This window comes from Lipophrys pholis (genome assembly GCF_963383615.2).
Source record: "Lipophrys pholis genome assembly, chromosome: 22".
Classification (NCBI taxonomy): Eukaryota; Metazoa; Chordata; class Actinopteri; order Blenniiformes; family Blenniidae; genus Lipophrys; species Lipophrys pholis.
Window position 1 is genome coordinate 2,954,569 of NC_137644.1, and position 26,039 is coordinate 2,980,607.

Sequence of the window (26,039 nt, forward strand, 5' to 3'; positions counted from 1 at the left end):
ACCTTCATCCCTCCATCCGACCTTCACTCTCCTCTGAGGGGCAGGGGTCTTCAAAGTGTGTGTGTGTGTGTGTGTGTGTGTGTGTGTGTGTGTGTGAGAATCACACATTTTTAAATAACATTTTAAAAGCATGAATAATATTTATACAAAAGGAAGACACAAGAAGGCAGTGACGTAGAAAGGGAACTTTTAGTGAAACAGGAAACTGACTGGTTTTTCCTCCTTCACCTGAATTTACCCTGAAAACTTAAACTCACAAACAAACAGATTTTATCAATTAACCAGGAATTTAAATAACATAATTGCAAATGTTTCATTGAGGAACGTTTTTTGGGAATTGAGTCGATATAATTCCCCCCAAAAAGTACCTGTTTTTGAAAAATATATTTTATGAAGAAATTTTTTTTTTTTTAAATAAAAGGTCTGCAGAAGTGTTATTAATATGATGAGGCCATTTTTAAAAATGTATAATCGAGGTAGCTTGGCAGGAAGTGATGTCAGTGACCTCTGACCCCGGGCAGGAGGTGATGTCAGTGGTTGAGGCGCCTGACGGGCCTGCGGGTGTTGGTGGAGAGGTTGCTCTGTGTCATGGCTGGAAGACACAGAGGAAGAGGGTTAGATTCTGCTGCGACAGGACGGGCAGACGGACGCCGCGACGGGCAGACGGACGCCCCGACGGGCAGACGGACGCCGTGATGAGCTGCTGACCTGCAAAGTTCAGCTCGTAGTTGAATTGTCTGGTGGTGAAGTCCAGCGAGCCCGACGGGTCCTGTTGGTACTGCAGCTCGATGTCCTGACTGGAGACGCTGCCGCCGCCGTTTCCCTGGAGGAAACGGGGAAACTGCAGGTCAGAGGAGAGAACTGCAGCAACAGGTGAGTCTCACACCTGCAGAGGATTCTTGTCTGTCCACTGCACCAGGCTGGTCTTACTTTCACAAAGTCTTTCCATTGTCCGTCCACATCTTGAAACTGCCACCGTGGGAGAGTCGGAGCGGCTGGACTGAGGAACAAACACATTTAAATCAAATCGGTGAAAATCGTCTAAACATTCCGACCAGAACTCACAAAGCCGAGCTGAAAAGGTTTCAGTGGTTCTGATGAAGGAAAAAAACCCACCAAACCTCGATCCAACGTCTCTGAATGTCCACCTCTTAAAACCAGGGGTGTCAAACTCTGCATGTTCTCCATGTCTCCTTCCTCTAACACACCTGATTCTCATGATGGTTCCTCACTGAGTGCAGCAGAAAGCCTGGGAAGGAGCTGCTCACTGCAATCGGCCTGTTGAAGCAGGGCGACATGGAGAATGTGCAGGACTGCGGCCCTGAGGACCGGCTGTCGACACGTGTCTTACAACGCTGCGCCAACGAGTCGTTATAGCAGTGAGGTTTGTCCTGCGGTCAGTGAACGCCTCATGGAAACACATTTCAAGCCCTCTGTGCTGCAGAACCACATCGAAGTCCAGAACTGGAGCTGGAATATGGGATTGTGTGCTCTGTTGTCATGGAAACGGACACTTTGCATATTATCACTGGTTTAGTTTTTTTGTTGTTTTACATGATATTTGGATGTAAAAGGTTTTTCGACAGAATAATTATTCCTTTTTGAATGATTTTTTTTTTTTTTTCATTTAATAAAAGCCACTGAGATCAAGATCTTTTACCAGGTGACCTGGATCACATCACATCACATCACATCACATCACATCACATCACATCACATCACATCACATCACATCACATCACATCACATCACATCACACCAAAGTGCTCTTTCAAGAGTAATAAAGAACGGAAATGATAAGTCTGGATGTTTTAGTTTCTCTTTGAAGGTTTTTTCCAGGAAGAGAACCTAAAAGCTGGTTTTCCAGTTCAGTCCGAACACGAGGAACATGGAGGTGAAGAATGTCATTTGAACGTAATGATACTCTGGAGAAGAGTCTTGTACATTAAGGTCCTCCAGAGCGAGAAGCTCTGCTGCAGTTCAGTGAGTCAATGAGGCACAATGATTCACTGTGTTCAAGGACTGCAGACTTTTCACTGAATCACTCCTATGAAGAACGTCGCCACAGTTACGTGGTTCAAATGTTTCAGACGCGAGACGTTTACGAGCACTTAGGGAAAAACATGATTTGTTCCAAAAATGAAATCCAAACTTTAAGTTTGTGAACTAAAATTGCAATGTGCTCTTTAAAAGAGAGCTCCGGGTCAAGAACCAAACCAAGATACTTTCTATGTGTTTTCCCTGAGTGGTGGTTATTACTGGAAGACTAGTTTACGATGAGTAAAGACCATCACTTTAGTTTTCTCTGCATTCAAGCTGCAGATTGTGCCGGCGAGATTCAGGACAATATTGAAAGCAGATTGTAAAAACCCAAAGGCCTGAATCAGAGATGAAGAACGACAGTAAATGATGGCGTCATCAGCATAAATGTGGTAGGACAGCAGATTAGTGCGCAGGTCATTTACATAAACAGAAAATATAATGGGTCCCAGGACCGAGCCCTGTGGCACACCTTTGGTGACCTCTAAGAAGGGAGGAATAGATCCCCTCATTAGAAAGGACTGGATCTGTTTGACAGGTAGTGGAGGAACCAGCCGACAGCTTGTCTGAGGTGCAAAACCTTAGTTAGAGTTTTAACTCAGAGAGAGTGATCCACTGGGATCCCGCGATCCACTGGGATCCAGTGATCCACTGGGATACCGTGATGCATGGGGATCCAGTGATCCACAGTGATCCAAAGTGTCAAAAGCCTTTGGCAGGTCAATAAAAAAGTGCAGTACAATATTTCTTGACATCCAGTGCAGAAATAAAATCACTTAAAACTTTTAAAGTGGCTGTAACTGTGCTGCTTTCTAAAATAAACAGATTTAAAATGATTTAAAATACAATAGGTTTCTAAAAACAACTTCATTTGGTCACTGGCCAGTTTTTCCAAACATTTTAGCCACAAGACGGTTTAGAAATGGGTCTTTAATTGTTCCCTTCGGAGGGATTTCCTCCGGTAAGAAGAGGGAGTACAAAGCTCATTGTCCAGACTGCAGGAATTTCTTTAGAACAAAGAATCTTTTTCCAAATGTGTGATGAAGGTTCAGCAATAAAATCAGCAGCCAGCTTCAGAAACAAGGATCCAACCTGTCCGGACCAGCTGCTTTCCTGGTGTCCAGATGTTTGATGCTCTGGGAACCTCCACGACTGTAACGGCTCAAACTAAATTCAGACGTACTTAAATCATTGTACGCTTCCTGGAAATCAGGACTCGAGTGTGAACCTGCTAAGATTTGATTGTTCCTGAGCTGTTTGAAATGGAACCAATCACAGTCAGCTTTTCTTTTTCTTTCCCTCGACCAGGAAGCGTCCGTCTCTTTAAGAACAGTCGCACTCTCGGGCCAGAACCAAGGATCGTTTGGCTGCTTCGGCCTGTCGGTGCACCAGGCTGTTTGTTTAGGAGCCTCAAGAACTCGTCATAAAGTTTTCCCCATGCGGGTTCTATGTGATCAAAGAGAGACACTCTGGACACTCATGAGACAAACCAGGAATAAAAGCTTGATCACTGAAGTGCTTCACGTTTCTTTTTGTTATTATTCAAGGTTTAGTTTTGGTAATTTCACATTTCTAGTTGCAGCAATAGCACAGTGATTGCTCAGGTGGTTTGAGAGAATCCGAGTGGGACCGTCGATTATCTGGACCAGATTTAGAGTCACAAACAGACTTCAGGTTGTCAGAAGTTAAAGTCAACCAGTCCAGATTTAAGTCCCCGACTAAGACAAATTCATTGTCCCGGGATGTGGGCAGAGGAAGATGTGGAGCAGCCCAGAGCATCAGGACAGTTTCAGAAAGCACAAGAATATCAGTGCTGGTGGACTGAATCCATATTTTGATCTGATCTCACATGAGCAACATGCTCCTAACATCAATATGCATAATACCAAGTCCTGACCCGCCTCTGAATTCTTCAGATAAATACATATTTATACATATACTAATACCTATAAATACTTCATCCTCGCCCTCAGTCCTCACCTGCTGGTGTGGTGAGTTCTCCTCACCGTCCTCTTCGTCTTGAAGACGTTGTTGATTTGAAACATACCTGCAATAATTCAGAAGAGCAGCGTGAAGAAGAGCAGCGTGAGGAAGCGCAGCCTGAGGAAGAGCAGTCTGAGGAAGAGCAGCCTGAAGAAGATCAGCGTGAAGAAGAGTAGCTTGAGGAAGGGCAGCGTCAAGAAGAGTAGCCTGAAGAAGAGCAGCCTGAAGAAGAGCAGCATGAAGAAGATCAGGCTGAAAAAGAGCAGTGTGAGGAAGGGCAGCTTGAAGAAGAGCAGCGTGAAGAAGAGCAGCCTGACGAAGAGCAGCGTGAAGAAGAGCAGCCTGAGGAAGAGCAGCCTGAAGAAGAGCGGCGTGAGGAAGAGCAGCCTGAGGAAGAGCAGCCTGAGGAAGAGCAGCCTGAGGAAGAGCAGCCTGAGGAAGAGCAACCTGAAGAAGGGCAGTGTGAAGAAGAGCAGCGTGAGGAAGCGCAGCCTGAGGAAGAGCAGCCTGAAGAAGAGCGGCGTGAGGAAGAACAGCCTGAGGAAGAGAAGCCTGAGGAATAGCAGTCTGAAGAAGATCAGCGTGAAGAAGAGTAGCGTGAAGAAGAGCAGCTGGTGGGGGGGGTTGGTCACCAGTGAAGTCCAGTGTGTAGGAGTGCCGGCGGGCGCTGAACGTCAGCTGACCCTGCCGGTCGGCCTGGAACGCCGCCTCGATGTCGGCGCTGCTGTAAGAACAGACCTGCAGACACACGACAAACGTTCAGTCGTCTTTCACTCAACAGGCTGCGGCGGGAACAAGCAGAGCAACGTTTGAGCTGCAGAGTCAGCAGATCATCAACTTACTGAAGAATTCAAGTCAAAAATCACGTTTGTCAACTTGGAGAAAACCTCTGCACAGAATCGAACCGGGTGCCGTTCCACAGTGAGGTGAGCGAGAGCGAACCACTACACAGAACTCCTTACATTCACTCCACACTTTGTCTCCAACGTGTTCCTGAACTGTGGCAAGAAAACCGGAGCAACTTCCACACGCACTGATCCCAGAATCGAACCAGGGACCCCCTCACTGTCAGAGGACAGTCCCTCCCACTACCCCACCAGGCACGTCGACGCTAAAACACTTCTACCATTCAACACTTTCAAGTTTCATTTTCAAAAAGTTCCTGTCGGTTTTTCTCCAGTTTGTACAGACTTTTAGTGACTGACTCACATGTGGTTGATATTCGGTCCAAACACCTTCGTCGCCCATAAACTCCCACTTAACCTGGCCAGGGGGCGGGGCCAAGAGCTGCGGGGGCGGGGCCAGAGCCGAAGCAGCGAAAAGGCTGCAAAACAAGAAACCACAATAACGAACGATAAACTGACTCAGGGACCAAATCAATTCTATTGTTTGAACAATCCGTCATCCGTGGAAGAGCTAAAAGGACTGAAACAGCTGAAATCATTTAAACGTAAAAAAAAACATAAAAAACAACAACTTTGCTAAAAAGTGTTGAAATGATTTCAATCTGTTGAAAAGTGCTAAAAATAACTTGAAGAAATTCTTCAAACAATCAAACTTGTGTCAACTAAACCACTAATTTCGAACTGAAACTAAAAAGTGTGAAAATTCCTCGAACTTAAAAAAAAGTAACTAAAAACCACTGAAATGGAAAAAGTAGTTCTGAAATGACTGAGTCAAGTAAAACGTACAACAACGACTTGTGTTTTCTAAAAAGTGTTAAAAACAACTGAAATGGTGACGATGTCTGAAGACTTAAACCAGCTAACGAAGCTAAACAGGCTATGCTCCGCTAACAGAGTAGAAAATACTTCAGTCAATACTGCGAAGGTGGTTAAAATGTTTCATCAAGGTGACAATGCTAAATGCTAAGAACGCTAAAATAACTAAAATGAGTAAAAACGTCTGAATGTTGCTCAATATGCGTTTAGCCGCTAAACAAGCTAAAGAAGCTAAAACTGCTAAACGCCCAACATGGTTGACCCATATCGATTCTGCTAACCATGTCAAAAGTACTCGAAAGAGTACTCTACCAAAGATTAGCTGATTACTTAGATAAACACTACATACTGGTCTCTTCACAATAAAGGCTTCAGGAAACACAGTATGGCCACTTTAGATCTGACTGAGAAAATAAATGATGCATCTGAAAGAGGAGGAATTGGAACTGGAGTCTTTCTCCACCTTCCCAAGGCGTTCGATACCATCGACTTCCAAATCTGACTTGGAAAGCTGTCGCACTACGGTGTCAGGGGCGGAGGTCTCCAGTGGTTCAGGGGCGGAGCTCTCCAGTGGTTCAGGGGCGGAGCTATTCAGTGGTTCAGGGGCAGAGCTATTCAGTGGTTCAGGGGCGGAGGTCTCCAGTGGTTCAGGGGCGGAGCTATTCAGTGGTTCAGGGGCGGAGGTCTCCAGTGGTTCAGGGGCGGAGCTATTCAGTGGTTCAGGGGCGGAGCTCTCCAGTGGTTCAGGGGCGGAGCTATTCAGTGGTTCAGGGACAGAGGTATCTAGTGGTTCAGGGGTGGAGCTCTCCAGTGGCTCAGGGGCGGAGCTCTCCAGTGGTTCAGGGGCGGAGCTCTCCAGTGGTTCAGGGGCGGAGCTCTCCAGTGGTTCAGGGACGGAGCTCTCCAGTGGTTCAGGGGTGGAGCTATTCAGTGGTTCAGGGGTGGCGGTCTCCAGTGGTTCAGGGACGGCGGTCTCCAGTGGTTCAGGGACGGAGGTCTCCAGTGGTTCAGGGACGGAGGTCTCCAGTGGTTCAGGGACGGAGCTCTCCAGTGGTTCAGGGACGGAGGTCTCCAGTGGTTCAGGGACGGAGGTCTCCAGTGGTTCAGGGGCGGAGCTCTCCAGTGGTTCGGGGACGGAGCTTTCCAGTGGTTCAGGGGCGGAGCTCTCCAGTGGTTCATGGGTGGTGCTCTCCAGTGGTTCGGGGGCGGAGCTCTCCAGTGGTTCGGGGGTGGTGCTCTCCAGTGGTTCAGGGACGATGTTTATAGAAGACAGCAATCGGTAAATATAAATAGTGGGAACCCTAGAATTTGCTGTTCCCCAGGGATCTATTCTGGGACCTCTTTTCTTTGTTTATGTTAATGACTTTGTACATAGTTCTAGTGATATTCCTAAAATACTCTTTGCAGAAGACACAGATGTGTTTATGTCACATAAACATCATAAACACATGGATCAGCTTGAAAAGCTCCAGAATGAGTAACTTGATCAGGGAATACTTCGTTTAAATGTAATAAATTATCTCTAAATATTAGCGAGACCTTTTATACTATGTTCTGATCAAACAGTCATAAGTACATTGATCAGGTCATGAATATAAAAATAGACGGTATAGATATTAAAAAAAGTTGATTAGGAATCCATATATATGAATTCATACATTTTAAAAAGCAGATTATAGAACTTGTTAAAAACGGTCTAGAATTGTAGCTCTATTATTTCAAACGAGACGGTTGGTCCCAATAGATGGACTCTCATCACTGTACAGGTCTCTGCTGGAGCCTCACTTGGATTATTGTAACTTTATCTGGAACAATACTTACTCTTATTACACTATAAAACTTCTGACACTACAAAGGGAAGCTATAAGAATCATTTCATGGTTTATGTCAAACTCTCTAACAAATACTCTCTTCCATAAATATGGTCTCCTCAAGCCTCCTGAAGTCAATCTTAACGCATGTATTTTGTATAATGTTAACAGGTCAAATACTAGATTAGTGAACTCATTCCATTATACTCACCAACATGATACCACAAATAAAGTACTTCTAAAAGGGAAATATAGAAAACTAGAATGTACCAGTTTCAGTATGTGTCATAGAGGTCCAACCAACTTAGAACAACCAGCCACGCTCTCTATATTTCAAAGGAAACTAAAGAACCAAGTAGAGAGTTATTCAGGAGGTTTACATGCGTAGTAGTACTCTCGGGGTTACAAGGTTTTCTCTCTGTACATGGATCAATTCAAAGTATATGATTTACTGGTACATGGAGGGAAATGTAGAGTCATTTATTGTCTTTTCTTTTGATTTTAGGACGACACCTGTAGTGGAATGGGTTTGTTCTATATGTGTATATGTGTGTATGTGTGTATGTATGTATGTATGTATGTATGTATGTATGTATTTATGTTGCACAAATTAGTCCCCATTCATCACCACTGGCTCGTGATGTCAGAGGGACCTGGTAGTGGTGGAGCCATTCTTGGTTATAGTCCAGCACAAGATGCTCTGGGTGGAGGAGGGTTGGACCCCAACATGAGAAGCTCCAGAATCAGTACTCCAGGACCAGAACCAGTACTGGAACCAGCACCAGCACCAGTACTGGAACAAGGACCAGAACAAGTCCTTGGTACTGGAACCAGCACCAAGACCAGGACCAGCACCAGTACTGGAACAAGGACCAGAACCAGTACTGGAACAATGACCAGAACCAGCACCAGTACTGGAACCAGGACCAGAACCAGGACCAGCACTGGAACAAGGACCAGAACCAGTACTGGAATCAGAACCGGGACAAGTACTGAAACCAGGACCAGAACCAGCACCAGGAGTAGCACTGGAACCGGGACCAAGACCAGGACCAGGACCACCACCAAAAGCAGTCTTACCCTGTGGGGGCGGGGTACTTGGGCCGCCGGCGGACCTTCCTGGTCATGCGGGTCACCAGGTTGGTTTGTGTCTTGGCTGAAAGAAGCACCAGGAGAGTTCATGTACAGGAAGTGGAGTTCATGTACAGGAAATGGAGTTCATGTACAGGAAGTGGAGTTCATGTACAGGAAGTGGTCAGAGGTGGTGAAGGTTCCTGAGTGACCTACTGGAGAAGTCTAGCGAGTAGCCCACGGCGCCCACGGTGAAGCCGACGCTCCCTGCAGGATTCAACTGGAACTGCTGCTCCACATCTCGGCTGCTGATGGAGGACTTGGACCCGTCGGGGCTCTGGAGACACAGAGACACGTTCAGGACGTCCGACCTCCCTGGGAGACGGTCCTGACTCATCTGGGACTCACCTGGGAGCGTTCAGAGGGACCGGACTCACCTGGGATCCGAACTCGGTCCACAGACAGTCTCCTCTGAAGAACCAGCCCACGTCCTCAGTCTGGCCGGAGGACAGGAAGCTTTGCCGCTGGACGCTGGTGTACGGATTGTCCGTCCGCAGTGTGTCGAAGTTGATGAACAGCTTCCTGTGGAAACGCCCACCGACTCAACCAACGACCAATGTGTGTGTGTTTGGTACCGACTGGAGTGTTACTTGTAACTGAGTAACTATCAGGAGTGTAACAGTCGTTCCAGAGTGAAAATGTTCACTTTCATAGTTTAAAACCTACAAAGTCTCACTAATATTCCAATGAAAGTCTTCTAACTGAAAAAGTGAGACTGAAAATGTTAGTGTGAGACATTAGTGTGAGACAGTAGTGTAAGCAGAGTACAAGACATTAGTGTAAGCAGAGTGTGAGACGTTAGTATGAGACATTAGTGTGAAACGTTAGTGTGAGACGTTATAGTGAGACATTACTGTGAGATGTTAGTATGAGACATTAGTGTGAGCAGAGTGTGAGACATTAGTGTGAGACGTTAGTGTGAGCTGAGTGAGAAGTTAGTGTGAGACGTTAGTGTGAGACATTACTGTGAGACGTTAGTGTAAGCAGAGTGTGAGACGTTATAGTGAGACATTACTGTGAGATGTTAGTATGAGACATTAGTGTGAGCAGAGTGTGAGACGTTAGTGTGAGACGTTAGTGTGAGCAGAGTGAGAAGTTAGTGTGAGACGTTAGTGTGAGACCTTAATGTGAGACGTTAGTATGAGACATTAGTGTGAGCAGAGTGTGAGACGTTAGTGTGAGACATTAGTGTGAGCAGAGTGAGAAGTTAATGTGATACGTTAGTGTGAGCAGAGTGAGAAGTTAGTGTGAGACCTTAATGTGAGACGTTAGTATGAGACATTAGTGTGAGCAGAGTGTGAGACGTTAGTGTGAGCAGAGTGAAAAGTTAGTGTGAGACGTTAGTGTGAGACCTTAATGTGAGACGTTAGTATGAGACATTAGTGTGAGCAGAGTGTGAGACGTTAGTGTGAGACGTTAGTGTGAGCAGAGTGAGAAGTTAGTGTGAGACGTTAGTGTGAGCAGAGTGAGAAGTTAGTGTGAGACCTTAATGTGAGACGTTAGTATGAGACATTAGTGTGAGCAGAGTGTGAGACGTTGGTGTGGGGTGGCATTGCTTGGTTGGTAATGCGGTCGTCTCCCAATTGGAAGGCTGCAGGTTCAATTCCCATCTCTACGTGCCGAAGTGTCCTGGGGCACTGAACCCCAAACTGCTCCCATTGGAGAGACAGCACCTTGCTATTTATATCTTACTAGTGTGAGCAGAGTTACTGAGCCTCACTGACCCTGAGGTGGTGTTGATGGTGATTCCCTTGGCCCCCGGGTGGCAGTAGTGAGTCTCTATCACATGGTCGTTTTCTATATTCTGCCACTGACCTCCGGACTTCAGCTGCCACTCGAAATGCTTCGCTGTGAAACATGAACAGAGTCGTCATCCTCCACAGGCTGCTGGGACTCTTCTACGTCATTCTAGAATATTCTACATCATTCTACATGATTATCTCTGATTCTACATGATTATCTCTGATTCTACATGATTATCTCTGATTCTCTGATTCATTGATTCACAAATCAACAAACATTATCTGCTGGTAAGTGTTTTATGATAAAATGTGATTTTTTTTTTTTTTAATGCTTGCTGCGTGAAAACCCAAATAAATTCCTGATCTGCTGAACAAACCTGGCAACATTCGTCTTTGTGACTCTGTTCTTCTTGAGTCCAACATGGTATGTACATGTAGTAAGCCTGTATTGACGCTAGGGGCGCTGATGTTCGGTCACATCAGACCGACAGTCCAACGTCACACAGAGTGAAAAACACAAGACTACAAGTCACATTAGAATCTATTTAAATCTTTCACACACACACACACACATATAGATAATACATACATGTATATAAACGTGTGAGTACGTCTATAATAAAATGTGTGTTTAAAATGATCTAAACATGCGAACTTCAGGTACGAGTCGCCAACTTCCGGTCGGGTATCACGTGATAATTCATTTGTTTTTAATAACTTTTTAACCCAATAACAGATTTAGTTTCATGCAATTAAACCACACCGTTTAATAAAAGTTTGATGAGTTTAGGAGAAAACGTGTGAGTGTGCTTCTAGAAGTGTTAAAAGGCTTTAGAAAGATTTAAAGGAGGAGTAATTCACATTTACCTCCAGAGCTGCACATCTCATTCATTTCCTCATTATCCTGGAAACAACAACACGATATGAGGACGTGAAGGAAACAATAGGAACAAGACAAGGACGTGAAGGAAACAACCTGTTCAAGGTTCAGTCTCAGATTAAAAGCTGTACTCACCATTTCCCTCTTTATTCCCCTGAATCAGATTAAATCAGCAGAGAATCAAGAGATAACGTGATTTTTCTGCTCTGACAGAGATTAACTAACTGAGATCCACTCGAAGTCCAACAGCGTCTCAGCAGGTCCATTTCGAGAGAAAGACTGAAGTCACTTTCACTTTCACTTCCATTATATAGGTCACTGGGAGGGGGTGGGGTGGGGTGTGTGTGTGTGTGTGTGTGTGTGGGGGGGGGGGGGGTTACTAAAATATGTCAACAAGTAGATGTGTATAAATAATTCAAAGTATAAATTGCCTCACCTGCCATCATGGAAAGAAAAAAAATTTAAAAAGAAAAAAAAATTAATTAAATTGTTATATGTATCCAGTGATTATACTATAAAGTTATTTTCCATTTAACTTCACCAGTTTTAGATTATTTTTATTCAAAATTGCTGAATTTTCACATTTACCGTTCAAATACTGAGAAGAGACTTGCGGTGAGGCAGCAGCCAGCTGAGCCTCACCATGGATTGCGCAATGACTCGGCTAACTGCTGGCCTGCTGTGCAGTGAGACCGTATTGCTATCTCTCTGTATGTCGCTATTAAAATGTTCAAACACTTTTGCTATATGAATTATATTATAAATTTCCATAGTTTAGTTAACTGAGGTATATAATGTACAGTGTGTTTTGTCAACAACTCTATGTGTGTAACGTGTTTCTTGTGCTGAGCAATCATAAAACGGCTGCGAAGACGCACTGGGTGAGGCACGCAGTTCTCCTGCCTCATGGCAGAGGGCGCTAGTGATCCCAGGGATCCTTCTTGCGACTCCTCGGCTGCAGAATAAGTGACAACAAGCTACAGTTAGCAAGTCAAGTGCGGCGGCAGCGATCTTTAATTTTTTCCTCTCGCCTTCATTTCTAAGTAAAGGTAAGACCATAATAACGTTTTTTTTTTATTAAATGTGCTTTTTTGTGTGCTCCAGTTTGTATGTGTAAAGAATGCTGGGATGAGCTTTTAAACAGAACCCGTTAACTGCCGCCAATCAAATGGTGAATAAGATACTCTTTAGGGTTCATATGTTTGTAAATCTGACTGTGATGAAGTCAGTGCCTCACCAGCCATGAACCTCACCGCACGTCACTGGTATATATATATATAATAATAATAATAATAATAATAATAATAATAATAATATCCATAAATATGTTGAATAATTAACAGTAATTCATGTAGAATCTTTTCTTTAGACATCAGCACTTAATCAACTCAATCATAAGAATGTAATGTGATTTATTTGGGTAGTTTAAAGAGAGAAATCAGAACAGAAAGATGTTGAGAAACATGGTTCTGTCCACCGCTGAACTCCTGGTCCTGGTCCTGGTCCTGGTCCTGGTTCTGGTTCTGGTTGGAGCCCGTCCAGCTCTGGATACTCCCACTACTGACGCTGCTCGTTACCTGTGATACCTCTGCTGCTCTCAGGAGAGCTTCAGTTCCCTCTAACAACCAAAGCCTTCCTGAGGAGACATGTGGTGTCTGTCCCACCATTTTATCTAAGACCAGACGAATCCCACAGGAGAGGACTTAATCATAGGAATCTGATAAAAATCTAAACTCCCTCCATAGATAAACGGAATCCCACAACAATCAAATGTGGCTCTTTACTTGTGATTTGCTAATAGATCACTAATGTGATTTCTGTCCCCTCACTGAGACCCGGTTACAAAGAGATGAATGTCTCAGCCTCAATGAAGCAACTCCCACCACCCATGTTAACCATCATGTCCCTGGAGAAGCTGGACGAGGAGGAGGAAGAGGAGGAGGAGGAGGAGCATCTATAGATCGTTTGCACTGACGTCACGAATTTCCCATGAGCCCCTCTGATTCGTTAGTGTCCGCCATCTTTTATGACAACTTTTATTTACAACACGCCGGTAACGGTTGAGGAGTTTGTACAATGGGAGTTATGTGAGCAGTTCTCGGGAGTTTGAACAATTCTGCTCGCAACAATGTTTCATTTCATATAACGTTGGTGCTTTGAGGGGATTTTCAACACAGAATGATCTGCAACATCTGTAACGTCTAACATCTGCAACATCTGTAACATTTGAAGCGTCTAACATCTGCAACATCTGTAACATCCAGCTCAGCTGGTAGAGCATGAGACTCTCAGTCTCAAGGTAGAGGGTTCATGTCCCACGCCGGGCACCACCTTCCTGTGGACTCTCCACCTGCAGGAAGGTTCTTAATGGTGCAAGGTGATCTGGGTGACGGTGCTCAGACTGACACCCCCGGATAAGATGGATGGATGGATGGAACATCAGACATTTCATTGATCTGCTGCTTCAGTCAATGATTCAGACAGTTTCACGTTTTATTACCAAAACAACACAATGTGTGATTTCATATCTGCTTTTATTGACGAGGTAATAAGATGATTGTCTGTGGTACATTAACACCCAGGAGAAGAATCAAAGCTCATGCAGAGAAATCAGTGTGCAAATATCAAGAATGATGGTGAATAATCACCAGGTCAATCAGCGGCTTTAAACCGTTGAATCACAATCATTCACCTCTTCAGCTTTTATTGAGTGAGGAACAGAGAAACTTCTTTAAAAGCTTAGTAAACATAAAGATTCCTTCAAATACTGAAATAACCGAGAAACAGCATGGCTGTGTGTCAGTGGCAGTGTGTGTGTGTGTGTGTGTGTGTGTGTGTGGCAGTGTGTGTGTGTGTGTGTGTGTGTGGCAGTTTGTGTGTGTGGCAGTGTGTGTGTGTGTGTGTGGCAGTTTGTGTGTGTGTGGCAGTGTGTGTGTGTGTGTGTGTGTGGCAGTGTGTGTGTGTGTGTGGCAGTGTGTGTGTGTGTGGCAGTTTGTGTGTGTGTGGCAGTGTGTGTGTGTGTGTGTGGCCGTGTGTGTGTGGTTCGGGGAGGTCACACCAGCACTCTTCTGATCCTGCGTGTACGTTGAGTCAGCATGTTGATTTGGACCATCGCTGCAGAACACACACACACACACACACACACACACACACACACACACACACACACACACACACACACACACACACACACACACACACACACACACACACACACACACACACACATTAGTATTTGAAGACCAGTTTGATCGAGATGACAGCTGAGTTTGCTGATGAAAGAACAAATTTAATATTTTCTAGTTTAAATATTTTGACCCTTTAACTGTTTTAGCAGCTCCAAGTGATTTTTAGGACCTTTTATGTTTTGTTTTTTAATGTATTGCTTTAGCTTTTTATCCCGCCTTTTTATTTATTTCTTTATTTTACCAGAAAAACCTTGTTGAGATCTAAAATCTCTTCCTCCTGGCCCGGGCAGGCAGCAGAACATTCAAGTTTCAGATAAAACAGGCTCATAAAACACATAAGAAAAATGTTAATATATAAAAAAAACATGCAAATTTGCACATAAACTGCCCATAAATCAAAATGAGGTCCATCATTCAAACCATCTGCAGACAGATGTGTCTGTCTCCAAGTCACTGAGCAACTTTTTAAAAAGAGCCCAGTGATACCAGGTTGTTGAGTTTCGGGGTTTTTAACAGTTTTGTTCCAAGCAGATGGAACCTGAAGGTCTTTTCCAGCTCCGTCCTGACTTTAGGCCGGTGAACGTACAGAACATCCTGACTTTAGTTTAGTCTGGATTTAAAAGCAGTTTGAAATGCTAAAAGTTGTAGGCGAGCAGAAGCAGGGACGGGTGTGGAGGCAGGAGTATATTTGTGACGGCATCGTCAGCGTCAAAGTGAAATTCTGCATTTGGGATATTGTGATTGACGTTATGTAACGTATGAACAGGAGTGGCCCCAGGACTGAGCCTTGTGGCACGCCTTTACAAAGCCTGGGTTCCACTAATCAAAATGTTCCAGGATGAAACGGAACGGTTCTGCTTTTCCACTGCAAAAGTTGTGGATGGTACCGGAACAACCGTCAGCCTTCCGTTGGGATACCCGGCAGAACGCGTCCGACTTTAAAGGAGACATATCATGCTTTTAAATCCTTCCTTTTTACATATAAATCATACAGTTGTGGTCTATACAACGCGAAACTGCAATGCTTGGGTCTGAATTCCTCATTATTAGAGCTCCACAGACCCCTTTTCAACCCCTTTTCTGATGCGCTTCTGAGAGCAACTCGTTTTGGGGCGGTCTCTTCAAATGCAAATGAGACACTTCATACCCCGCCTCCTCTCCAGGTTGCAGAGGTGACACTCGGTTCAACGTCACCCTGTTCGGCCATCTTTGTAGTTTGATAGAACAGATACAATTATCTAGCGGCGCAGAAACTTTATATTCACACATTATTTACAAAATGTCAACAACGGAAGATTTGTCCATCCAGCCATACATGTTGGAGCCAGAGTCGGACCCGGCGGAGCGAGATGAAAATGACGATGATGCAGCTGCAGAACAACGTCTTCATATGGATGTAACGCAATGGTGTGTTACTATATTTACACTAACTTCTCCATCCATGCCCACTACTACAATACTGCCTGTATTACAACGACTATTTAACACAGAAGTTACATTATAATCTAAAACGAGCACACAGCGCTAACATATGAAGACGGTGCAACTGCTAATGCTAACAAAACAATGACAGGGACGTCTTATCATCACACCTTTTAGCGTTATATACAGCTTACCGAAGTGCTCTGTTCGTCGTCTCCATAGATAGAAGGAACTGACCGCTCAATCAGACCAAGTCTTTCGGCAAATCCTTCTTTATACTGGCGGAGGTTGCTGAAGCAGTCGTCCTTAAAGTGATTCGCGCACACAAAAATGACCTTACCCACAGATGTAGGTACATTTCTGTGAAAAATAAAACTCAACCAGGCACTTCGAAAAGGTTCTGATGCTGGGAGACGGTGTAACGAAGCTTGTGGGTTACTACATCCAACAACCGAACATTTCCACTTATCCTCTCGTAACTTCGGTTGGACTACAAAATCGCAGCGAGAAACAAAAATGGCGGATTGCTCGAAATGTCGATGTCCTAATTTGGCAGTTCCGCTGAGAATACTGTGACGTCATTGTTCAAAAAACGTAATAGAGAATAGAAAAATCGAAACCGATCGCAAAATATGACCAAAACAGAATATAAAGATATCAACGGAGCACCTGAAGAGACTACTTTGAACTTTTCTGTACTTCTAAACACTCTAAATATACAACAAAATGCATTTAAGGGCTAAAAAAGTGGATTTAGCATGATATGTCCCCTTTAAAGGAGCCGTCTGCTGATTGGTCGGTAATCTACGCCTGACCCATGGTTAAAGATCTGGGCTGGTTGAATCCTCTGTTGTTTACATGTTCTGCTTTGCACCGGTTCTTCTTTCGTTGTCGGCCCAGCATCATATAATCTGTGTGCGAGGACAGAGTGTCTACAGTGTCCAGTGCTTGAGCTGGACGGTTAAACAGGCGCGCAGAGCGTTCTGCTGTCAGTCGCATCAATACAACCGATAACAACATCTAGAGCAGCTGAAACTCTGCCGGGCCTTTTAATAAAAACAAGTTAGAAATGGAATAAAACACAGTTTTCATTTAAAAAAAAATCCTTCAGCTGATCACTAATAAGTGGAGAACAGCTTGGAGGAGGCCTGTCACTATTGGCTTTTAACCTTCTTCACCATTTCACTTGTTTTTTAGCTTTTTGATAGTGATGGCGATAGTGATGGTTGTAGTGATAGTGATGGCGATAGTGATTGAGATGGCGATAGTGATAGAGATGGCGATAGTGATAGTGATGGCGATAGTGATAGTTGTAGTGATAGTGATGGCGATAGTGATTGAGATGGCGATAGTGATAGAGATGGCGATAGTGATGGTTGTAGTGATAGTGATGGCGATAGTGATTGAGATGGCGATAGTGATAGAGATGGCGATAGTGATAGTGATGGCGATAGTGATAGTTGTAGTGATAGTGATGGCGATAGTGATTGAGATGGCGATAGTGATAGAGATGGCGATAGTGATGGTTGTAGTGATAGTGATGGCGATAGTGATTGAGATGGCGATAGTGATAGAGATAGTGATAGTGATGGCGATAGTGATAGTTGTAGTGATAGTGATGGCGATAGTGATTGAGATGGCGATAGTGATAGAGATGGCGATAGTGATAGTGATGGCGATAGTGATAGTTGTAGTGATAGTGATGACGATAGCGATAGTGATGATGATAGCGATAGTGATGGCGATAGTTGTAGTGATAGTGATGTGATAGTGATGGCAATGGTGATAGTGATGGCGATAGTTGTCGTGATAGTGATGTGATAGTGATAGTGATAGCGATGGCGATGGCGATAGTGATAGTGAAGCTTCATTTGGCCATCACTACGTTTTGACCCACTCTAACCATTTTTACAGTTTTTGTCTTTTTCAACATTTCAGCCACCGTTTGACCAGTTGGACTGAAAATAAAACCTGTTAATTGCAATTGGATTTTTTTTTGGTATTTCTAGTTAGCCTACAATTAAAAGCTGATTTAAGCTGTTTTAACCATTTAAGTTGTTTGTAACCATTTATTTATTTATTTCGAATGAATGAACAATTTAAAATTAGATGAAACAAATGGAATTTTGATATATACTACACATTGTCTGGTTGGAAAAGGGAAAGGAAGACGCCTCTCCTTACCCAGTCCTACTTCCATTCTTCACCCATTGACAAATGCAAAACCCAAGAAAATAACTAAACAGGCAATATAAAAGAAAACTAAAAACTACTCCAGTATTTATAAAAACATAATAATGAAAAACACAAAAAAGAACAAAATGAAGAAGAGCCATTAACATCTGTGAGATTTTCATTCTTCTTCTTCATCTCTGTATTTATCAAAGATTTACCTTCTGTACATTTTTTAAAGATTTTGTTATATTCATACTTTGTTTAATCGTGTCGTCATTCCACAAAACCAGCCCACAGATGGAAACACAAGTACTTTTTAAATTGGTCCGAGCAGAATTCTGTTTAAAGTTTACTTCCTCTCTATAGTTGAACCTCCACTGCACTCTGTCTTTGAACAGTTTTTATATGTTTCCAGGAGCAGTTTATTTATTGCTCTGTACATTCTTTGTGCAGTTTTAAATTCAACCAGAACCCCACCCTTTAAGGTGTGTACATTTTAAAAACAGTATATTGGTGTGTTCATGATATCCTACATTACTTTAGCCCTGTTTCCACAGTGCCCCTTGGTACCGGTGCCGGTCAGGTGGGGGTCGGCTCTCCGTAACCAGACCCATATCAGTACCGCGTTTCCATTACACGGGGAACGGTTTGAAATGTAGGCGGGGTTATGAACGGTTGCGTAATCAAGCAGGGTGTGACACCATAACGGGAGGACATTTTCTGCAGAAGAAGTGATTGGAAATGGCTGCTTGCTGGGAGAACAGCGGTCGTCACGGACCAATGAGCAGACGGCAGTGTTGAAGCTCCTCCCCCTCATATCCGGCACATTGTGCCTGGTACCCCAAGTGGAGGGGTAGCGAGAAATGGTTACCAATGGTACCGGTTGGTAACGGTTCTGAATCAGTGGAAACGCACAACAACCGGTTCCGACCTGACCCGTACCGGCACCAAGGGGCTCTGTGGAAACGAGGCTTTACTGTACGAGAGGCTCTGTGTTGTATTGTGCTCAGTGAACGTAAGGTGGCTTTCTAGGTAGTGCCCCATACTTCCACACAGTACTTTACATATGGTACCACCAGAGTACAATACAGAATATACAGCGCTCTGCCTTGCTTCCCATCACTCCGCTGCTCCGGCTACTTTTGATCTCATGTTTTATGTTTCCAGCAGATTTTGATGAAGAATCACACCCAGGAATTTATTCTCATGCACTCTTTCTATTTCAACACTATTTATCAGTACTTTTACTCGCGTATTTATTTTGCGTTTTCCAAACAGCATCAGTTTGGTTTTAATTAAATTTAATGATCATTTATTCAAATCTCAAGTTTTTATTTTACTCATTTCTGCTGACCGCCTCCAAACGCTGCTGCAAGTTTTCCCGTCACAACAAATATGAGTGTCATCTGCAAATAGTACAAACGTTAAGAGGTTTGACCCCCTACATATATCGTTAATATACATAATAAATCATTTCAGACCCAAAACCGACCCCTGTGGTTCTGCTGGAACATTTCATGTGTTTCAGTTTTAGGACCTTTGGTGATAGTTTGTTGTTGTCGTCGTGTCTGTTTCAGCACTTTGGGGTGTTTCAGTCTCTCTGAGGAGTTTGAATCACTGCGGGTGTTTCACAAGCGCTGAGCGAGGAGCGTCGTACCTGTGAAGTCCAGCTTGTAGGTGTGGCCGCTGACGGTGAAGGTCAAGCTGCTTGCAGGGTTTTGTTGGAACTTCGCCTCGATGGTGTCGGAGGTGAGGGAGCAGTTGGTGGAGGTCCCGCTCTGCAAGCAGAAAACTGTCAGTGTGTGTGTGTGTGTGTGTGAGTGTGTGCAGTGGGACCAGGCGCAGGTCTGAACCCGTCCACAGGGGGGCGACGTACCCTGGATTTGAAGACATGCCAAGCGCCTTTGTCACCCTCGAACTCCCACTGCGGTCTGGAGCCGACCGACCCTCCGGCGAGGGCCGCTATCAGCACACCTGTGAGTCTGTGGGGGAAGAAACCTTGAGTTAAGTTTCATGTTTAACTTTCAACGGAAAAAGATCCTGAAGCTGGGAGCTGGAGTCCGTCTGATGAGCCGAGGAGTTTCACCTCAAAGCTTCAATCATTCCTAATTTACTTACTTATTTTTTTATCTATTTATTTACAAAACGTGACAATATATATCTCTCAGTTTTGTTGATCCTGAAGTGCGTTTTGTAAAAGCGCAATGCTTATGGACAGGGACCCACAGGTTAAATACAGAATAAACAAGAATCACAAAAGGAAAACAAAAATTGCAAAAACCTGCGCCGCCCAGCACCCAACAGGACCACGTTACAGAAAGGAGCCTGTGGAATTCACCCACCCAGTCTCGACTCGTCACAATATTCAAATCAGATTTAAATAAGTATTTACATCCTGAGGGTTACAGGATATCCCAGCTATTCTCGGGCCGGGTCAACAGGAGACCAATGTGAATCTTCAGCCATACGGGGGGTTATACGAAGTAGAACAATAATTTCTGCTTAAAAAGCTTTTTAAATGTGTTAAGAGAATGTGTGTTCTGTATAGTACTATCAGTCTCATTCCAGATCTCCGGGCCTCTACGTGCTACACTAAAGCTGGTACACTGTAGATGATGGTTTGTCCCTCATGATAAAGGTTTCCCTCTGGTCTTATCTTTATGAGAAGGAGCGGTCGCTGGAATGAGTCTAGAAATAATTAATTATTTTCCCCCCTTGTCCTGTTCAGCAGCTCGGGTCAAACAATATGATGTGATCGAGAACCTTCTGGAGTCAGAACAGTTTTTACAGGAGTCTCCTCCTGCTGCTGCTTTATTAGAAGATTAGATGGCTGCTCTACATGACCGGGGGGGAACGCTCACAGAGAGAGAGAAGAGAGAAGATTGAGGGGGAGAGAGAGAGAGATGGGGGGGGGGGGATACAATACCCTTGTTGTGCTACATATATTATTTGCAGTTATCTCACTGATCCAAATACTTTCCAACTGTTATTAGATTAAACCAGCCTGAGCAGCTCTATCTAGACAGTAAGATGATTTCCTAGATTAAACCAGCCTGAGCAGCTCTATCTAGACAGTAAGATGATTTCCTAGATTAAACCAGCCTGAGCAGCTCTATCTAGACAGTAAGATGATTTCCTAGATTAAACCAGCCTGAGCAGCTCTATCTAGACAGTAAGATGATTTCCTAGATTAAACCAGCCTGAGCAGCTCTATCTAGACAGGAACATGAATTAACAAAGAAGCAACAACAAAAGAGGAACATGATTTGATAGTTGAACGAATGATGGTAGAAAACAAGAAACATCAGTAACACCTTTCGTGAGGAGTGGAGTGTGTGTGTGTGTGTGTGTGTGTGTGTGTGTGTGTGTGTGTGTGTGTGTGTGTGTGTGTGTGTGTGTGTGTGTGTGTGTGTGTGTGTGTGTGTGTGGTTTGTCCACTGGGTGTGGTTGGAACTGTTGGGGGGGGGGGGGGGGGGGGGGGGGGGGCTGTAGCGACACCCCGGGGCCTGAGGCCATCGGGCCCGGATGCCGCCACCCCAGCAGCCGGCAGCCCCCCAAACCCGGGGAGGCCGCAGCGAATCAACCCAGAGAGCCACGCCCCCGCCCAGAAAGCACCCAATGGAGAGTGCAGAGAGGACCCCCCCCCCCCCCCAGGCCAGAAGAGTCCACAAGAGAAGGATAAAAGGCACAGGGCCTCAGGCCCTGACCCAAGCTTCCAAACCAAAGCCCGCCGCACCACTGGGAGCCGGTCCACCCACCACCCCACCAACCCGGCAGGGCAGAGATGGCCCCAGCCGCTGCGCCCCGGACCAGCTCCACCCCCAGACCAGGAAGAGCGAAGGCCCGACCAGGCCTGGTCGGAGGACAGCCAACTCTCCACCCCCAGGAGCCTCGTATCCCACCCCCCACCCCCCACGGTGTTTTGGGGGGGAGGCAGGGTGTCCTGGAGGTTCTGGAGGTGGTGGTTGTAGGAGGGCACCAGGTCATCAGGGGAGGTAGAGATTGTGTGGTGGGCAGATTGTTAATGTGTTCAGTGAGAGTGTTAATGTTAATGTTGATGTTCTTCATGATGCAGAATGTGATGGTGGAGGCAGTTTTGTTTTGGACAGAGGTGGAGGACTGTGATTGATATTAGTTAGTTTGTGATTTATAAAAATAAACTTGTCTGGAGAATGATGGTACCGGTACGACAACTTAGAACCTTGAGCAGCACATTCTGGAGACGAGGTGGTGCTGATGGTGAGGTGGAGAATTGAACCAGATTCATCTCATACATTTAACATCTTCAAATATCAACTTATTGATCCACGTGATCATAAACAGCCGAGCTGCAGAGTTACAGATGTTTCTTTAGTGGAACGTTACTGCTGAATCAGCAGAACCATGTTCATATCTCTTTCATCTTCAAATGATCCAGAGGACAGAACTGATTGATTACCAATGATCCAGAGGACAGAACTGATTGATTACCAATGATCCAGAGGACAGAACTGATTGATTACCAATGGTGGCAGAGTGAGTAACAACCAGTGTAAATCCAGAGTGAACACATAAACAGCACGGTGACAGTCCCAGTGAGTAAAGCTGCAGTGTGGATGTTCCAGTGTAAAAAGTGATTCCCGTCCTCAGGAGGACACTGATTGTCTGTCTCCAGTCTCTGGGGACGTCTGTTCTGTTCCAGCTGCTTTACTAAACACAAAGTCCACTGAGTCTTTTCACCGTCCCTCTTCAAATATTTAATTTATATTTACTGAACTTCATCGTTCTGCTGTGTCTCCACCAAAATGTCTCCTTCCTCTACGACACTCTGACACACGCTGGCGTCACAACCATGATGTCACTCTTCTCCATGGTGTCACTCTCCTCCATGATGTCACTGTAACTCATGATGTCACTCTCCCTCATGATGTCACTCTAACTTATGATGTCACTGTAACTCATGATGTCACTCTCCTCCATGGTGTCACTCTTCTCCATGGTGTCACTCTCCCTCATGATGGCACTCTCCTCCATGATGTCATTGTAACTCATGATGTCACTCTCCTCCATGATGTCACTGTAACTCATGATGTCACTCTCCTCCATGATGTCACTCTCCCTCATGATGTCACTCTAACTTATGATGTCACTCTCCTCCATGATGTCATTGTAACTCATGATGTCACTCTTCTCCATGGTGTCACTCTCCCTCATGGTGTCACTCTCCTCCATGATGTCACTGTAACTCATGATGTCACTCTCCTCCATGATGTCATTGTAACTCATGATGTCACTCTCCATGGTTTCTCTCTCCTCCATGATGTCACTGTAACTCATGATGTCACTCTCCTCCATGATGTCATTGTAACTCATGATGTCACTCTCCTCCATGATGTCACTCTCCTCCATGATGTCACCCTTCTCCATGGTGTCACTCTCCTCCATGATGTCACTGTAACTCATGATGTCACTCTCCTCCATGATGTCATTGTAACTCATGATGTCACTCTCCCTCATGATATCACTCTCCTCCATGATGTCACTCTCCTCAATGGTTTCACTCTCCTCCATGATGTCACTCTCCCTCATGATGTCACTCTCCTCCATGGTTTCACTCTCCTCCATGATATCACTCTCCTCCATGGTTTCACTCTCCTCCATGATGTCACTCTCCTCCATGATGTCACTCTCCCTCATGATGTCACTCTCCTCCATGATGTCACTCTCCCTCATGATGTCACTCTCCTCCATGGTTTCACTCTCCTCCATGATGTCACTCTCCTCCATGATGTCACTCTAACTTATGATGTCACTCTCCTCCATGATGTCACTCTCCCTCATGGTGTCACTCTCCTCCATGATATCACTCTCCTCCATGGTGTCACTCTAACTTATGATGTCACTCTCCTCCATGGTGTCACTCTCCTCCATGGTGTCACTCTAACTTATGATGTCACTCTCCTCCATGATGTCACTCTCCCTCATGATGTCACTCTCCTCCATGGTGTCACTCTCCTCCATGGTGTCACTCTAACTTATGATGTCACTCTCCTCCATGATGTCACTCTCCCTCATGGTGTCACTCTCCTCCATGATATCACTCTCCTCTAGCCTCCATGATGTCACTCTCCTCTGTCCTCCACCTTCAGATCAGACTCTTCTCCTCCACCTCTACAGTCACTGATCTCTATCACTCTCACAGTATTCCCAGCACTGAAGTGAAATCACTAATAAAAGAAAAAACAAGTGATCAGCATCACTTGTTTTTTCCTTTATTAGTGATTCCACTACTGTGACACCAGATAAGATCTTCTCCTGACCTCCACCTCCTCCATCACTATTTCTCTCCCTGTAAAATTCCTTTTCTTCATCTTTTCTTCCAGGATTTCAGCTTCGAATGTCGTCGATCAACAGGCTGATTGAGATGCAAAAATACCTTGACCAATAAATTGACCATTGATTGTAGAAAGTGGGCGTGTTGAGGGCGGGGCCTGAACTGTCCACCTTCCAGGTGGACTGGGATCTAGAAAAGGAAAGTGTGTGCAGAGGTGTGTACGCACCATTTATCTATCTGAAATGTTTTTTGGTGCACGCCATTTCCAGCTTTTGGGAGCAGGAACATTTTTAGTAGGAATCCTACGCAAGTTTTATAAATGAGACCCGCTCAGCAGTCCTGACACATTTTCCTTCTGTTGGTACCTGAAGGGTTAATTCCCAGCTGGTACCTGAAGAGTTAATTCCCAGCTGGTACCTGAAGAGTTACTTCCCAGCTGGTCGGGTCAGTGGATTCTGCTTTGCTCTGGTTTGATTTCCTGGACTCACCCTCGTTTCATCTGTTTGTTTCTGAACTGCGGTCGACGGGTGACCCTCCTCTTCCGACTCTGACCGACTTGAATCATCTCTGAGGAAAGACGGAGAGAAGTAATGATGTGTGGCTGGATGGCTGGATGGTTGACGTTGGATGGTTGACGTTGGATGGTTGGATGTTACATGGTTGGATGTTGGGATGGTTTGATGTTGGGTGTTGGATGGTTGGATGTTGGTTAGTTGGATGTTGGACGGTTGGATGTTGGATGGTTGGATGTGATGTTGGATGTTGGATATTGGATGTTGGGTGTTGGACGGTTGGATGTGATGTTGGATGGTTGGATGTGATGTTGGATGTTGGATATTGGATGTTGGGTGTTGGACGGTTGGATGTTGGATGGTTGTTTCTGAGTGGGCGTTACCTCTGAACTTGATCTCCACGGTGTTTCCTCCCATGGTGAAGCGGAAGGATCCGGACGGGTTTTTCTGGAAACTTTTCTCGATGTCGGCGCTGCTGACCGGACTGCTGTGTCCCTTCGAGTTCTGCAACGATAAACAGGCGTGATTAAGAAGCAGCAGTAGAAGTAGTAGCAGTAGAAGTAGTAGCAGCAGTAGCAGTAGAAGTAGTAGCAGTAGAAGTAGTAGCAGCAGTAGCAGCAGCAGTAGAAGTAGCAGCAGTAGCAGCAGTAGAAGTAGCAGCAGTAGTAGAGGTAGCAGCAGTAGAAGTAGCAGCAGTAGCAGCAGCAGTAGAAGTAGTAGCAGCAGTAGAAGTAGCAGCAGTAGTAGCAGCAGTAGAAGTAGCAGCAGTAGAAGTAGCAGCAGGAGCAGTAGTAGTAGAAGTAGCAGCAGTAGAAGTAGCAGCAGTAGCAGCAGCAGTAGAAGTAGTAGCAGCAGTAGCAGTAGCAGTAGTGGCAGTAGAAATAGTAGCAGCAGTAGCAGCAGCAGTAGAAGTAGCAGCAGTAGCAGCAGTAGAAGTAGCAGCAGTAGCAGCAGCAGTAGAAGTAGCAGCAGTAGCAGCAGTAGAAGTAGCAGCAGTAGTAGAGGTAGCAGCAGTAGAAGTAGTAGCAGCAGTAGAAGTAGCAGCAGTAGCAGCAGCAGTAGAAGTAGCAGCAGTAGCAGCAGTAGAAGTAGCAGCAGTAGTAGAGGTAGCAGCAGTAGAA

General features: G+C 44.9%; 2 protein-coding genes across 4 annotated transcripts in view; both read right to left on the minus strand.

Annotated features, from left to right (window-relative positions):
* Positions 1-116: 116 nt before the first annotated feature.
* Positions 117-11,625, minus strand: LOC308127431 (uncharacterized protein). 3 transcript variants are annotated; one of them, XM_080492473.1, is made up of 13 exons: positions 11,444-11,589; positions 11,296-11,332; positions 10,806-10,891; positions 10,411-10,534; positions 9,064-9,208; positions 8,843-8,963; positions 8,636-8,711; positions 5,233-5,347; positions 4,656-4,761; positions 4,021-4,087; positions 931-1,000; positions 709-823; positions 172-592 (listed from the first exon to the last, which is right to left on the minus strand). In XM_080492473.1, the coding sequence occupies exons 3-13, from the start codon at positions 10,849-10,851 to the stop codon at positions 531-533; spliced, it is 1,047 nt and encodes a 348-aa protein (XP_080348599.1). In that variant the 5' UTR covers positions 10,852-10,891; positions 11,296-11,332; positions 11,444-11,589; the 3' UTR covers positions 172-530. The 3 variants fall into 3 exon arrangements, with proteins under 3 accessions (XP_080348597.1, XP_080348599.1, XP_080348598.1); XM_080492472.1 differs by having other exon boundaries at positions 10,806-10,950; positions 11,444-11,582; XM_080492471.1 differs by lacking the exon at positions 10,806-10,891 and having other exon boundaries at positions 117-592; positions 11,444-11,625.
* A 2,199-nt stretch (positions 11,626-13,824) lies between these two features.
* Positions 13,825-26,039, minus strand: part of LOC308126954 (uncharacterized protein) — a 16,018-nt gene continuing 3,803 nt past the window's right edge. Inside the window, exons 6-10 of the mRNA XM_080491669.1 lie at positions 25,302-25,422; positions 24,895-24,973; positions 19,970-20,075; positions 19,751-19,871; positions 13,825-14,422 (exon numbers count right to left, since the gene is read on the minus strand). Coding sequence (XP_080347795.1) covers positions 14,361-14,422; positions 19,751-19,871; positions 19,970-20,075; positions 24,895-24,973; positions 25,302-25,422 — 489 coding nt within the window. The 3' untranslated portion in view covers positions 13,825-14,360. The remainder of the gene's footprint in view (positions 14,423-19,750; positions 19,872-19,969; positions 20,076-24,894; positions 24,974-25,301; positions 25,423-26,039) is intronic.